The sequence below is a fragment of the Anolis carolinensis genome, chromosome 5 (genome assembly GCF_035594765.1).
Source record: "Anolis carolinensis isolate JA03-04 chromosome 5, rAnoCar3.1.pri, whole genome shotgun sequence".
Lineage (NCBI taxonomy): Eukaryota > Metazoa > Chordata > Lepidosauria > Squamata > Dactyloidae > Anolis > Anolis carolinensis.
In genome coordinates this window covers 85,412,839-85,429,230 of record NC_085845.1, presented here as the reverse complement: position 1 = coordinate 85,429,230, position 16,392 = coordinate 85,412,839, and the positions used below count along the sequence as shown (strand labels likewise).

The 16,392-nt window shown below is 36.5% G+C and overlaps 1 protein-coding gene across 6 annotated transcripts in view; it reads right to left on the bottom strand.

The window, feature by feature from the left end:
* Window positions 1-456: 456 nt before the first annotated feature.
* reln (reelin) overlaps window positions 457-16,392 on the bottom strand; it is a 395,806-nt gene continuing 379,870 nt past the window's right edge. For 2 of the 6 annotated variants that reach the window (XM_062981720.1, XM_062981723.1), the window contains 5 exons: window positions 15,169-15,388; window positions 14,557-14,754; window positions 13,827-13,925; window positions 7,091-7,226; window positions 457-1,606 (listed from right to left, as the gene is read on the bottom strand). In XM_062981720.1, the coding sequence (XP_062837790.1) occupies window positions 7,097-7,226; window positions 13,827-13,925; window positions 14,557-14,754; window positions 15,169-15,388 (647 nt within the window). In that variant the 3' untranslated portion in view covers window positions 457-1,606; window positions 7,091-7,096. Of the gene's footprint in view, window positions 1,607-7,090; window positions 7,227-7,263; window positions 13,182-13,826; window positions 13,926-14,556; window positions 14,755-15,168; window positions 15,389-16,392 lie in introns of those variants that run through there. The other 4 variants (XM_008111538.3, XM_008111539.3, XM_062981721.1 and 1 more) reach the window with 3 other exon arrangements.

Genomic DNA, 16,392 nt, shown 5'->3' with positions numbered 1-16,392 from the left:
TGGCCTTTCTGACAAAGCCCCAGTTATGGGGAGGAAAAGTGATCACTTGGCGATGGAGCTTTTTCTTTTGGGAAAGAAGTTTTAAAGTGACTTAGTTGCTTTGCCAATTGAAAGGAAACCAAATTGAAATGCCCATCCCTTATCTGCAATCACTGATGATGGGCTGAGGTTTCCCCACAGACCTGCAGTCATCAAAGCACAAATGAACTCTATATGTATCTGTAATCTACTCTGAGTCTCCTCGGGGAAATAAGAGTGGAATATAAAGAAATTATATTAACAGAAGGTGCTATTATCCTTCTATAGCTGCAATTTACTTGCTTTGCGTATAAAGCTCCAAACTCATTCAGGTCTCAGAGCAGACTCATTGTGAAAACTATTGATCATAAATGTGTGTGAGGTGATTAAAACTCTTGATTACTCTTCATAATTAGCTTTGAAAAAATGACACATGAATACTTTGTCGACATTATCTTTATTGAAGCATGGAATTTCAGCTCAATTCACTGTAGAGTGAAACTTCTTTTATTCATGATAATTGACAGTTTAGGGCTGTTGGGGTCGATGTTCTGTTGCTGGTGTTAGGCACAACATTATTAGAAGCAAACATGACCCGCAATAGAAACAAACCACAAATAAACACGAAGAAACGTTCACTGTTTACAAATCACTCCATTACTACAGAGACCAAATGGCAGTTACTGTAAGTAAACCATCCACAGAAAAATGTTTTAGTTTTGGACAGGGAAACAGGACTTTCTGTCTGGAGGGGGAGAAGGTTCATCCACAGCTGCTTAGTAGAAAAGGTTTAAATGTCAAGCATTTTTCTTGTCCACAAAACAACACTAACTGACAGACACATTAAAGAGTAAGAACAAATGAACATCTATGTCTTCTACAACAACGTTCTGCAGATATTTTTTTGATTAGGCATTTGTTTGCTTTCTGCGCAGCATCAAAATGTAAAAATCCCAAAAAATCAGCAGCCGATTGTTATAGAAAGTCAATACAGTGCCAACATGTCAAGTTGTAGAAGAGAATACATAGAAGACAAACAATGATAACTTAATCATATAAAATATGATACAGAGCTGGCATACAGTGCTTTTAAATATCTATGTGACAAAGAATGTTAAATATTGTACTTAATATTGTAGTTTCTGACATAAAATATGAAGAGTCTTTTGTGCTTAAATGTATGCGCATTTGTTTGTCGTAAAAACAGAACCGGTTGCTTACTTCCAATACTGCCACTGTAACTGGTATTACAACAGATCACAATTTTTCACAGACACATCAACATTAAAAACATTTACCTATGAGAAAATAAGTCACTTCTCATTAGATCACAGTGCGAAAAAAGTAGTGTAACGCTCTGTCTTGATGGAAGCTTTCGAAATTTTCATCAAGAAAAAAGTCCTGATAAACCAGACTGTTGTGCTAGATTGAAAAGAATGGAAAGCGACACATCACAGATTGGGAAGAAAAAGGAAAGAAATGTCTTGTTCTTCATGGGTTTCGCCTAAGTGACCTTCGTCTTCTGTTGTAGAAATGCCTGAGCCCATGTTGCCGTGAAAAATTCATCATGTAATTTTGTTTGCGAGTGCTGTTCAGTGGAAAGAGGATGGAAGAAAACAACTTAAGGTCCTTTGGTATATGTGGCAATATCTGCAGAACGAATTATTCTGCTGCTTTACATAGTGTCCTAAATGACCATTTATTGTCAGACACACTATATAGAATTCTTAATATGAACTAGAAGCATTTCGCATTCCTGTTGTTACTCATGGTGTCGGCCAGTCCAGATCCAGCTGGACTTATTTTCACTCCTGTTCACATTAGCAGCATTGTACTGCGTGTTTGAGCACTGATTTTAATGAGGTCGGCATGCAAGATTGGACCATACCTGCTGTCTGCAATGCAGACAATAAGCAACCATGGTTTTATTTTAATTACAATTCTATTGAATATAGCAAGAGTTTTGTCTAAATTAAACATTGTCATGTTGTGCTTTGGTTATATTCAGGTTGCTTATAGATATATATCCATGGGTGGAAGTATACTGGAGGAGAAGCCAAGTTCTTAAAGTTATAATACTACAGTATGTAACAAAATTTGAAATTTTTCTGCTCCTGGTTTGAAAATGTTATTTCCTGTTTAATTATGTGATAATTCCTTTGAAAGTAGTTGTTATACTCCAGAAAAAGTTTCTGTGGCTGCCACAAACAATGTTGAATTGGTTGAGACTATGAGAGATTCATTGAAAATCTATAGCAAAATGTCCTGCAGGATGTCCCACAAAAACAAACTTTTTGCAGTTTAATAAACTTTTTCCATGTTTTTATGATAGGACCAATTAGGAAAAGACATTTTATAACCCAGGAACAAAAATTGTGTTACATAGTGTAATTAGGCACAAAACAAATGCTGATTACTGGAATGATAAGCATATAATGGATAAAGAACATACATTAAGAAAAAACTATTTACTTTTTCCTTGCTAAACTCATAACCCATCAAGTTTGTTAATGAGTTTAAGTTTTGCTACCTTTTACTGTAATGGATTTTTGCAGTTACTCTCTTTAAACAGGTAAACTCTTAACTCAGAGTTGGGGGTGACCACACATATTTTAGATTTTTCTTTCACTAGTGACATGGTCTCATTTTATTGTTTTGATTTCAGTTTATTTTGCTGCATGAAGACAACAGATATAAAACCAGCCATAGTTGTCACCGAGAGGTGGTAGCATTACATATTTAAGCTAGCTCCCTTGTTATGGACCCTCTTCTCCTCTAGATGGTATACAAACACTGCTATAGTGCTTTCCACCAGATAGGAGCATGATTGGGATTCAAGTCTGTAGATGAAAAGGCCTGATGTCTCTGATATCTCTGAAGGGTGGGCAAAACCTATGCTTCATGATGTAGTCACCAACAAGAGGCAATTACACCCCAGAATGCATATTTCTCCTTTATGATGTGGGAGGACACTCTGGTCATTGATGGCTAGAGTGGAGAATGAAGGGCTCTCAAAGGTGCCATTGGGATGAGAGGAAAATTTATTCCTTCCCTGTACAGTATAACTCATTCACTGCCTATCCCTCAACAATGATCCCATGATGTGTGTTTAAAGAAAGACTGTATGTCCCAAGGAGCTCCTTATAAGCCACAGGCTTTTCTTTCTAATGTTTGTTTCAGTCACTGTGTTGGTGGGCCGTAGTTCTGTTCTTAAACATAAAAAGAAACACATTACTTTCTACCACACATGAGCAACCTAAACTGGCCCTTGTGAACAATTCAAATGGATCAATAAAAGATCTAGCCAGCAGCAATTTCATGATCGCAATAGCACATTCTCTAAGTCACCCCACAATCTCAAAGTTTGTAGGCGACTGTGTGAAGTATTGGCTTATGTGTCATATTCATCCATTTAAACACACACCTGAGGATGGGAGTAGTTGTTCACTTGGACAAAATAAAAATCAACACAGCTTTTCTCTGGAAAACACTTTTGAAAAATTAAGTACGGCAGCTCATGTATTGGCTAAAAGATTGCAGAGCAAAATAAATGTACTTGGTATCATATAAATTACAGTACAATCATGTGCCTGTAGAACTGTGGCTTGAAATTTCACTTTTCTGTATCCAAAAAAAATGTCCTATCATAAGAACGGTTTAGGTCCTCAGGCTTCTACCAGAAGTTACCATAGAGGATAACCCTGGAAGGCCTAGAAAATTCTAAGAAATTTTCTATGTCTTGCAGCACGATTCTATGGTAGAAGCTGGCTGAAGTTGTTCTTTGCAATAGAGTTCATTATTAACCACAATTTCCTGTTTCCACTGTAAGTTTAGGGATATATTCCCTTACAGATACATGGGTCATACTGTACTGTTTTGCTACAGCTGCATACTGGCATTTGAGTTCTGATCTCTATTCAGAAAGGGGCTGAGTAAAATAATCATTACTCATAGGGCTCTTCCAATGTCACTGTAACAGTGTGTGACTATGGAGTGTGTATGTGTACTAGCAGAGCCCAATGTGCATTGGGACATGCTAGTGAATGCCTTCATATATATAATTGCAATTCACTTGGAGAGTTCCATAGTGCCCTGGTACATAGCAGATATGTAAAATTATGCAGCATAAACTGCTACGGTAGAGTCTCGCTTATCCAACCTCCTCTTAGCCAACGTTCTGTATTATCCAATGGAGTCGGTCTTTTAGTAGTCAATGTTTTTGTAGTCAATGTTTTCAATACATTGCAATGTTTTGGTGCTAAATTCATACAGTAATTACTACATAAAACTACTGTGCATTGAACTGCTTTTATGTGATGTTTTGGTGCTTAATGTGTAAAATCATAATGTAATTTGATGTTTAATAGGCTTTTCCTTAGTCTCTCCTTATTATCCAACATTTTCACTTATCCAACGTTCTACCGGCCCGTTTATGTTGGATAAGTGAGATTCTACTGTAGATAGAATTAAAGCCTCTGTTATGATATATATATATATATATGTCTAAAATTTTATATTTTCAGAATGTGACCACCTGTGTTGCATCGTTGTTATCATAATCACAAATAATAATAAAATAGAGATGCTGCTTGCCTAGTTTGTCAAAAATAGTAAGATGTTGGCTTAGTTCTCACTCTGGTAATAAACCAGGGTCTAGGCTACAGCACTTGAAAAAAAATGTTCTTCTCATGTTCTTCCAAACAATATTAATCTCCTATAGAAAAACAGAAGCCAAGGAGAAAGGTTTCCAACTTGTTCTACTTCTGATACATTAATTTTGTATTCAGACGTACAGCTCCCTCCATCCAGTATGGAGAAACATTCAATTACACGAGTCTCCACCTGGAATCTGAAAGGATATAGCTTAAGATGGTTATCACTTCAGCAAGTACTGTCACTGAACGATATTTGCAATGCTGTTTCCTATTGAATGGGAGGGAAATACATGTGTAATCGGTACTGAAAATACAGCATTTGCAGTTTTACTCTTTTTCTAAACGAGAACCTCAAGCCATACTTACATACCTTTGTGGGCGCAGAACATTTTGATCATCTTAAAGAACTAGGGTTGCTAATGCATGCAAGAGCTCTTTTTGTGTATTACAACACACATTCAGTGTAGTTATGATCTGTTCTTCCTTTCAAATGTGCAGCAATATTGTATGTAGCCCATAGGCACTCATCAGATTTGGAATTTAAACCACATTATGTAGCTTCTGGTAATTTACAAGGCTCTGTATATTTTGACTATACAGTACATAAATTGCCTTTCTGTCCTAACTATAGTAGAGTCTCACTTATCCAACCCTCGCTTATCCAACGTTCTGGATTATCCAATGCATTTTTGTAGTCAATGTTTTCAATATATCGTGATATTTTGGTGCTAAATTCATAAATACAGTAATTACAACATAGAATTACTGCGTATTGAACTACTTTTTCTGCCAAATTTGTTGTCTAACATGATGTTTTGGTGCTTAATTTGTAAAATCATAACCTAATTTGATGTTTAATAGGCTTTTCCTTAATGCCTCCTTATTATCCAACATATTCGCTTATCCAACATTCTGCTGGCCCGTTTATGTTGGATAAGTGAGGCTCTACTGTATTAAAATGTCAGTAAATGTGGAAATCTGGGGGGGAAATTAGTCTGCAAGGAACTAATGTAGAGTAATATCAAGGCCCCATGCTATACCTAAAAAGCATTACTTGTACTTGGAACAATCATTTCCCTAGAATGTCTTTATAATGAGACTAATATTAGGGCAGTGAGATAGAAGGGTGACATTCTTATTCAGATGACAGTTATTTTGCTAATAAATGTGCGGAGCTGCTCCTGGGAACATTAAGAAAGGTATCCAGGCAGTAGGAAAAAAGAAAGGCCATATTACAGATGAATCAATTCAATCAGAGAAACTACAAACTTGAGTCTGCAAGCCTCAAAGACTGCTGATGACACTTGGAGGTCTCTCATTCATAGAGTTATCATGTCAAAGTAGACTTAACTACTGTTAAAAACAATATGGTGATGGTTTTCACTACTGCAGCCTCCAAATAAACACCGTCTTTATCTAAGGGGAAACTGTTCTTTCAGAAATGGAAGTATCTTTTTTCTCAGATAAAATATTTCCATTTGAGTGACATGCATTATCACATAATAAATTGCTGTATTTCCAAATAAATTATTTAAAAATAGCAACAAGTATCTTTCAGATGTTTCATTTGGATGCAGATATAACATCACTCCTTAATGAATGAGATTCATTGGCTGATTCAAGAAACTGAGAATACCAGAGAGACACAGAATGCTTGGCAGGCATCTCTGGACCATTCAGTTATGGAGGTTTTACTATGCAGTAGACCAGCTCAGCCATTCAGGCTTGTTTTGGGTTGATGAATGGGAGCATGAGGCTCTTTATTTCCTTTCACGTATTATTATCCACACAATAACTGGAAAGTTGGGGCCTATCCTCATCCCTACCCTCTGGATATCCATAGATTGGTGTGGATAACTGCAGAGAGGAATTTATGCACAAACAGTTGTAAAACACCTGATCCTGTCTGGGAGACAAGAAAGTAAGTGCTTTCTTCTTCCCAGTTACTGAATGGGCCTTTGGCCTTTTGACTATATGTGTTCTTCCACAAACTGTATTCTCTGAGAATTGATAGTAAGCTTCATTTTATGTTATTGAATGTGACTGACTTCTTGTTGCCTTTAAGAATTAAAAAAATGATCAAAAGTTAAAGACAAGCTTCTTTTTATAAATTGATTGGCATATTACACCCTGCTGAGTGTGAAGAGCTTATGTTTGCCTTTTGGAAACTTTGTGAAATTTTAAATGAGGGAAGCACCCAAGAAAACCCTTGAATACATATTGCAAAGGTCGGATTGGCCGCAAGACCATCAAACCAACCAGAATTATAAGATTATGTCTTCTAGGGGACAGAGCAATATGCACATCCTTGTTCAGGGTACTCTCCAATAGCTTTAAGCTTGAAATCATCATGAGCAACATGAATAAAATGATAATTAAATATATATAATGGTTATATCAATAGTGCAATTACTTACCTTACTCTAGTGTAAAACCAATGACAGCAAATAATGAAATACAACACAAATTAGAAAATGTATTTCAACGCATGCAGCACTGTGATTAGTCATAAAAGCTTGATGAGGTTTAGAGGCAATATACGATTTTTCATCTCTTTTGAAAATAAAAAATGAACAAATTACTTTCTGATTTTTAAAAAAAGCTTTAAATATTCACTTTATCATTATAATACTTTAACAAGCATAAATGTAGTTCTAGGTTAAATTCAACCTATATCACAATGAAAGTGGGCAAAAATTACAGCGCAGTTAGAATACAGCAATATTTTAACACTTTTTTTCTGTGCTACAATATGCATAAGCCTTCCTAAACAAATAAAATAGCTCTGTAGTGAAGCAATGCAAGATGATTATCCAAATAAACACACTTTGTTACTGCTAGAAGATAATTAATATCAAACAATTTTACAAAAGAAAAAGTATTTTGCATTAAAAGCAAAAGCACAACTTATTTGTGCAAAAGAGAAAAGAAAAGAAATCATCTTGATCACAAAAAGCATGAGGGTGATGATCATGAAAATAGTAATAACATGTCTATAAGCCCCAATTCATAATGTTGTGGTTTCAGGTTAGGCTTCATGATAAAAGTTACTACCACATAAAAACGATGTTGAGGTACCTCTCTCTTTCATGTACAATTCATATTTTAGTAGGAGTAACAAAGGCATAAGGAATAGGAGATCATGCCCCATCCTCCTGCCATTAACATAATTTGATCAGAAACCAGTATTTCTTAATACACTTGGGAGATCCCTCTATCCCGCCCCACAAAGTTTGAGGTGTGCATGCAGACAAGCGTGTGCACTTGCATAGTGCAGCAGGCAAGCTGGAGCTCTGATCAGGGAAGAACTGGCATGCAGTGCGTTGTTTGTTTGTTTGTTTGTAAACACAGGAATACAGAGTAAGTAAATTATTGGGTAAAAAGGATGAAATGTGTCTTCATCTTAAAACAAGCTAAACTGGGATGTTTCCCTAAATATATTCTTCCAATCAAGGAGCCCCCGGTGACACAGTGGGTTAAACAGCTGAGCTGCTGAACTTTGTGACCGAAAGGTCAGCGGTTTGAATCCATGGAGCAGAGTGAGCTCTCGTTGTTAGCCCCAGTTTCTGCCAACCTAGCAGTTCGAAAACATGCAAATGTGTGTAGATCAATAGGTACCGCTCCAGCGGGAAGATAACAGCGCTCCATTCAGTCATGCCAGCCACATGACCTTGGAGGTGTCTACAGACAACACCGGCTCCAGCTTAGAAATGGAGACAAGCTCTAACCCCCAGAGTCGGACATGACTAGACTTAACATCAGAGGAAAAACTTTACCTCTACTATTCTTCCAATCAACTAATCTAGCAATAAAAGCAATGAATAAAAAATGAACTAATTTTCTGGTAAGTTCATCCACTTTTAATTAACATTTAATTCAACAAATAGCTGTCAAATTTAATTAAAACTACATGTGGAATGAATTATATTGTTCCTAGCCAGATCACTTGTAAAAAGACATTACTTGTAGTAACTTACAGAAGATATCACTTCTGACATTACTTACAGAAGATCTTACAGATTACTTATGGAAGACATTATTTGTAGTAGTTAAATTTGTTACCTAATATGGTTTGTACAGGTCAAAAAAGTTTGTGTGGCAGATTATATCTCACCACAATTATTTTGAACCACAGCATAATTACACTATTTATAGCTGTACAAACAACAATATTTATATCTTTAAGTGACATTATGTTCTTAGAACTACAATCTCAAAATTCCATAGTTCCTGCAAACGTTTTCCATTTTTTCTTTAAAGTGGAACAAAAAGGATATGACAGCTGACTAGGTTCAGGACAAAAGGACGCAAGCCACAGAAAAAGTGGCGAGCAGTATCACATTGGTGCAATGGATGGAAACCCTAAGCCTAGTCCAGTCCGTCAGGCATCCTAATCTAGTTGGTAGAGGTGAGCTTTGCCTGAGCTGAAAGGGCTGAAAAACAAGTCAACATCCAAGACAGGATGGTCATGGTTGACTCTCATCTCTTTTAGTTTTTCACCATTTTAATTCACTAGGGAAGAGTCTGAGAGGCCATTTCAGTACACAGACCTGTGTATCAACCGAAGAGATGTGAGTGCTTTTCAAGTGGGAATCCAAACCTAGCCCCACCTCTGACCTGTAGTATCAACATTGACTACCTTCCAGGACTACTGTAAGATACTATAAGATCTCTTTCTACACCCTCCAGCCTGAAACTGAAATACTACAGCAAACTACCAGGCAACATTGTTACCTACTAGTCTCTCAGTCCATCCTGCAATGTGGGTATAAAAGCTAATAATAACACCGCAAGGGTGATGTAAACTACTAGCTCAGCTTTAGGCCTGAGGGTTTTATTGAATCACTAACAGCCTGATCAGCAGTCTTCGTGCAAACCCCGCAGGTCTGTTTTAAGTAGTCTTTCTGTCCAGTCTACAATAATGGAGACAATAAGCAGCATTTGCTTTGGAATTTGCATTAGCAAACTTAGTTACTTTTATGCATTGCAAAGTAATTAAGAACGAGATTAAAAAGACGAAGAATCTTCTCTTTGCCATCTTGTTTGAAGGGTAAGGATTTGTGCCCAGTCCCAATTATATTACACTTTCAGGTTTTTCTATGAATTTTTATGGGCAGCTCCAATGTTTGTCCCCAGGGGCACTTAAAATAGTGTCTTGGCATGAATCAGGAAACGATCTATTCACACAATGAGACATTTGGCTCCTCTCTTTTTTATGTTTTTCTTCTTTTCCTTTCCAAGATAGTACATTTCATTTTCCAACCTTCAAACCGACTTTCTTTTTGTCTTATCATTTCAATAATCAGTTAGCATTCAGTACTGATTAGGCTGTTTGGGGAATTTCTTTAGTTTTCCCCAAAAACATTTTGTTTTATACTTTGGTTTTCCTCCCTAAGTTTATCGATACCAAACATAGTCTATTGATTCTCCATTTGAGCTACATAAGAAACAATACAGAGATCTAAAGTCAATATACATATAAACAACCATATATTTATTGTGTAATTGAATGATTTTAATATATTTTATGATGCCCCTTATATTTTTGGCAAGCCACTTTGATGGTCACTGCAGTAAAAAAAAAACTCAGATAAAATAATAAAACAATTACAAGAATTTAACTTTAGACAAAATGTTTCAACTGCTTGTATTAGTATCATCAATGAGCAGGTGGAACACTTACAATGAAGAAAATCAAGCTAGATTAAAAGGAAAAATGGGGGGCAATATAAGAAATATATATGATTCTTTAAATTAAAGGAATAAAACTTGTGGAGATATAAAGCCAATAATCTAAAGATGAATGTATTAAAATTGGTAAGAATTGGAATAAGAATCAAAATGGATAAATTGTTGATATGAATATTACTTGTGGTTATGTTTAATTTTAAATATAGTAGTTTCTGTTTAGCAGAAGCTAAAATGCAATTAAGTAGAACATGAAGTATATATAATATTTTAATAGTTGCCTTTGCTTGATGAAAGGAAAAAGTCAGTTGTATTTTTAATGTTTTCTTGTTCTTTTCCTGTATTTTTATTATATGTTGGTAGGGATGGGGGGAATTATTAGGTGGAACATTATGGGGGTCTTGTTTAAGAGCTTATACTAATTTTTCTTTTACTTTTAGTTGTTTGTGAAATTTTAAAAATAAACATTATCAGCTAAAATCCGATGGGATTTATTAAGATTTCTAACTACGATTTTCTTTCTGCTTTAATGTAAAGCCTAATTTTTCTTCTTCCCTTCTATTAATTTTTACACATGTACATCTTCTATGTACCTGTCTTTGGCCTTGGATTTACCCAAACCACACATATTATATTTTTTTTATTTGGAATAGAAAAAGACCTTCCCAAATACAGCATTTTATTGATGTATTCCGAATGTGCAACTCTAGATGAGGTGCACCATGGGTGTCATAAATAAGGTCCATCCTCCTTCTGCTTCAAACATAAATTTTGATGTTATGGAGGCAGAGCCCAGCGAAGTGTGTAAAAGAAAAGGGAGGGGAGTCAAGCTTGAATAATAATTTAGTGTTGGAAAAAGGCTATAAATTGTGGGAGCCATGGATGCCATGCAAGCAGGTGCCTTTCAGTGCAAAGGAGAACAAGGTTAACTAGTAATCTGAGCTGCTGCTGTCATCTTCATTCATTTAAATTAGGGCTGTCAATAGACAAAAGTGGGAGGTCTGATTGTAAATTTGTTGCTTCCCTTAAAAGAGCTTGAGAGTAGCTTAATTGATACATTAGTGAGATTGTTTAGCGATGGTAGATTTTGTTAGCTAAGTAATACTCATTTTTTCAAAACATAATTTTAGAGTCAATGGCTTGCTTCTGATTAGTATGAGCAGAAAGTACCTGCCTCTTATCACCCACTGCAGCCCCATGATCTTCCTTCGGATTAAGGAGGACCCTTCAGAATGATATAAGGTGAAGCATAGACATAGCTTGCTTTTTAGACTACAAATTCCATTGGCCATTTTGACTTGAGGATTCTGAGCTTTATTCTAAAAGACAAAAGCTTTTGGTACAGGCTACTATGGCATGAACAGTGACTGGTTCAAGTCAGGCAGTCTCAGTTCCTTGTACAGGAATACCTCAGTTACCAAAGTTGATGTGTTCTTTCGCATTATTTCTTTAATCCTCCACCACAAAAAAGAGAGCAGTTCAGCTTGTTCAACCAACCAGGCCAGGTAAACCTTGGAATTTTATAAAGATCTCTGGAAGACTTTTTCCAAAATGCACCCATAGATAATGTTTAATTTGATCAGCCTTAATTTTTCTTGTGATTTCCACTTTGCTGACCAAACATACAGATCTATGCTTTGTTTAACATGTTTGGTGTAATTGGTGAGGTAGGGTTATCTGCTCTCCTGTTTGCTCTCTGTAGTGCCTTCTACACTACCATATAATCCAGATGATCTTTTTTGAACTGGATTATATGAGGCTACACTGCCATATAATCAAGTTCAAAGCAGATAATCTGGATTTTATATCGCAGTGTAGAAAGGGCTTCAGTTGTTGTTTTCCTTTTCTGTTGTAGGCAGGCACAATTTCAAGGCAGGCACCATTCTCTTCCAGCTCAAACTCTATTGTCCTGTTTGGGATAGACTAACTATTACCAAACACGAATGAAAGTCTTGTGTGTCTCCAGCCCAGCTTTACCATCCTCCCAATTCTGCCATAAAAACCTTTTAGCTAAACAGGAGGGAAAGACCTGGCAAGGGCTTGGTAGGCGTAAAAAGACTTTGTAAAAGGAAAGTTCTTTTTAGGTGGCTTTGTTAAGCGACCTATGCCTCAACTTAGTTTTTTCACCAAACCTTCTCCAAGTTAAAGTCCATGCCAGGTATTTTCATTGATTTTTCTCCAATTTACTCTCTCAGCACTTCATTTCTTCTCGTGTGCTTCATTTCATGCCATTTCAAAGGGTTTGCTGACCTTAAGAGGATTTAGGGCAGTAGTTCTCAACCTGTGGGTCCCAAGGTGTTTTGGCCTACAACTCCCAGAAATCCCAGCCAGTTGACCAGCTGTTAGAATTTCTGGGAGTTGAAGGCCAAAACATCTGGGGACCTACAGGCTGCAAATCACTGATTTAGGGGCTGCTGCAGTGATGAAACAGGAGGAAATCTAAATCTAAGTAAGCGGTGCTAACCAAGTTCAGATGAATTTTACCTGTGATTAACTTCAGACTTAGTCAAAACTAATGGGACATTCAGTAATATCCGAACTACTATTTGAACAATAAAGCTGGTACAACATGAGGAAAATATAGTAGCAATTAATCCAATTAATATTTCAAGCCCTAATTTAAATGTGAATCAAGAAACTCATAGGTTAACAGCTGATCAAATTTGTGAGGCTGTAATCTAAGCTCCAGCTCCTATCAGGTTGACTCTACACGTTTTCAATGAAATAACATTTTAACCTATCTATTGGGAAGGCACACCTCTCTCAGCCAACCACTGTAGCGATGAATCCCAGCCCGTCATGACACTAGAATTTCAGGAACTAAATTGTTAGAGAAAAAGGAGATCATCTTTCTGTGATGTAATAAAGCACACACTGATTATTCTGAGAGTGACACTGTTTTAGTGGGGGAAGAAGAATCAACAGGGCAAAGACATGTTTACTTTGTAAAACTATGATAGGGGAATGAACATGATGCTTTCAGTCCATAGATACCTGCTATACTGAACAATGCCTGGCTAATTAAAACATACACACACACACTCAAGGATAAGGCATTGGATAAGGCATCTGGAACCCAACTTAAACATAATATTACTTTGCAGGAAACTACACAGCCTCGCTGTCTTACAACTATGTCACAAAGGATGCAAATCATCTTGGCATGCCAGCTGAATTATTGACAGCATACATCCCTCTTACGTTGTCAGGGCATAGGGCACTGATACATGAGCACAATAGCACACTCAAAAACAGTTCAGATCCCACCCTTTCTCTCCTGCATTTCACATTAATGCCCAAAGTATTCCTCTGCCTTACAGCTGGTCTCATACCAAAGCATTTTCCCACGCCCTTTTAAATAGGAGCACTTTCTTACTAAATCGACCCTTTGTTCAATGATGGAGGAAAAGGAATACTTCTCAAGATGGGGATAGTGGTGATGTGAAACAATGGTTTTATACTTACTGAACAACTTCTACATGGTCCAGAGCCCACTGATCATGACCGGTGCCATTGTGGCGGGGTTGCCACCAGCGAAGTAATACTCCTTTCATTCGTGCTTCCCTAAAGACAAGGCATTTCACAGAGAGAAAAATAACATACAGCATGAATTACACATTTGCCTTGAGGCACTTTCTGTCCTCCACAGATATTTGCTTTAATCATAAAAACAAAGCTTGGATATAATAAAACATCTAGCTCTTGTGCTCCAACTTTTCTTGTCTGCATATCACAGTGCATTCTAAAAGAGATATACCAGTAAGTTTGAAATATATTTGGCAGTAAACAAAAAAACCCCTAAGCATTGTTTGAGCTATTGTGGGCTTTTTTTTTTTTTTTACAATTGTGCCGCACATAATGCAGATCATTTTCATGTGCCAGCATAATTGTTGAGAGCAGTTTTACAGATTATGGTTAAACAAGGGACTGCAAAGGAAACAGTTGGGAAAGGAAATACCAGTGTATCCTTGTCCAATTACCTATTGGGGCATGTAAAAATTAGTTGGTGTGTGTGTTAACTGGAAAATGCAAAGAACGAAGCTGATTGGTTGGGCACACTCAGGGAGATAATTGAGCCTGGGGTTTTTGGTAACAGTTCCAGATGGCTTTCTGTGCAGGACCTTAGCAAGAGAGGTTTTGCTCCTGAGCTGATGGCAGGAAGACATTTTATATGGCAGGAAAATTTTTTACTTACAGTGGTACATTGTAAGATACTCTTTGGGCTTGTATGAAGTCCTTTGGTTGATGTTGTGCAATGACTTGCCATGTGATTCCATTGTTTACACTATACTGTAGCAAGACTGCTTTGTCCACAGTGTTTGGATCACTCAGATTAGTGTTGCAACTGTCAGTTTGTGAAAGGCTTCCAATTTGCAAAACAAACATTATTTTGCTGGGGTAAAAAAATACAAAGAGGGGTAATGTTAACAAGGGAGAAAATGCTTTCTGGTTTAAAAGAGTTTATGAGCAAAATTAATAATAATAATGGTAACTTTATTTATAATCCATCCTATCTCCCTCAGAGGACTCAGGGTGATTTCCAACAAAAGATGGCGAATAGTCAGTGCCATAAAACAATACAGAATGAACAAATAGCCCCATGAATAAAACATCTATAATAAATTATAACAACTACAATACTCACAAAGTTTAAATGAATTAAATGAAACATACAAATCTATTAAACTTACAAAGTAACTAAACTAATCAATTTAAAAACAATGTTATATCATTTATTCGCTGCCAACAAGCCAGAGTAAGGTTCTGTCTTTAAAGGCAACATTTCAAATTCATAACATGAAATTACCTTGCTCGGGTCAAATCCAGGTGCTTAGTTACAGCTTGTCTTATTTGGCATCCATTGAAATACAGCGAATCTCCATGTGCATATGGTGCCAGCTGTCCACACCCATTTCCTATAACTCCACCCTGAATTGTTTCCCAGTTTATTTCTGTTACTCTTGCTGATTCAAAATTGTCTTTGATATAACTGGGAAGGTCATGGCTGAAAACAGAGCAGTCATCTCCTAAAAGGAATAAATGGAATTTATATTGCTGACAAGCATCAAGGCACTGTAACTGAAAATTTATGTTCATGTTTTAAGAACAGCCTGTGCTACAGATGAAGTCCTTGAACCTGGGGAGAAGTAATGTGAAAGCTCAGAATGTGCTGCATGAAATACGGCTCCTGCTCTACACTAAGGTCTTTCTCTCCTGACACTTTAGAAGTCTACACAAACACTACTATACAATCTTTATTTTCAAACACCATAAAGAGCCCAGTGGATTTTCACAAGCTTTCTTCCCCAAATTTTACCACCTTATAAAAACTAAGTTATAAATATATTATTTAAAAGGTAGTTGACTAGACATCTTTCTTTGTTGCCCTGCAAATAGGGTTAAGAATATTGAATCATACTTGTTTTGATATTTTATTAAGTGATGTTGTAGCTCCTGGCAAAATCTAGTTATTCTCAAAAGCATATTCCATATATCATAGCAAGAATACTGTTGACATGCCATTGTTTATGTTAGCAGCGATTGGGGATAACAGTCAAAACCATGTTTTATCCCTAATAAATGAAAGCACCATACTGTATATACAAACAAAACATTTTATTATATCCTGAGCTCCTGTGAATACAGAAAAATTACTCTCTCATTCAATGAATTCTGACATGACTGATGTAAGAATTAATATATTGGGGTGTAGGGGAGAAATAGCAAGGGTTTTGTTTCTTATTATTATGGCATTGGTAAGAGTCAACTCATAAATGCGACCTAAATTTATATCTGGTTGTAAATACTTGGATATTTTTGGATTAGTATATGTGGCAGTGCCCTTCTCAGTTCAATATTGGAAACAGAAAAGCTTCCATAAATATACACTACAAGCCAGTTGTAGGTTTGTAAGAAGTTGTAGGGATAATTTAGTTTGCACAAAGAGGTGCATATCAATTTCTGTGCTAGGTAACACATGAGGATCCTTTAAGACAGGGATAGGAAACTTTTGTTCTTTTGGTTGCAGAAA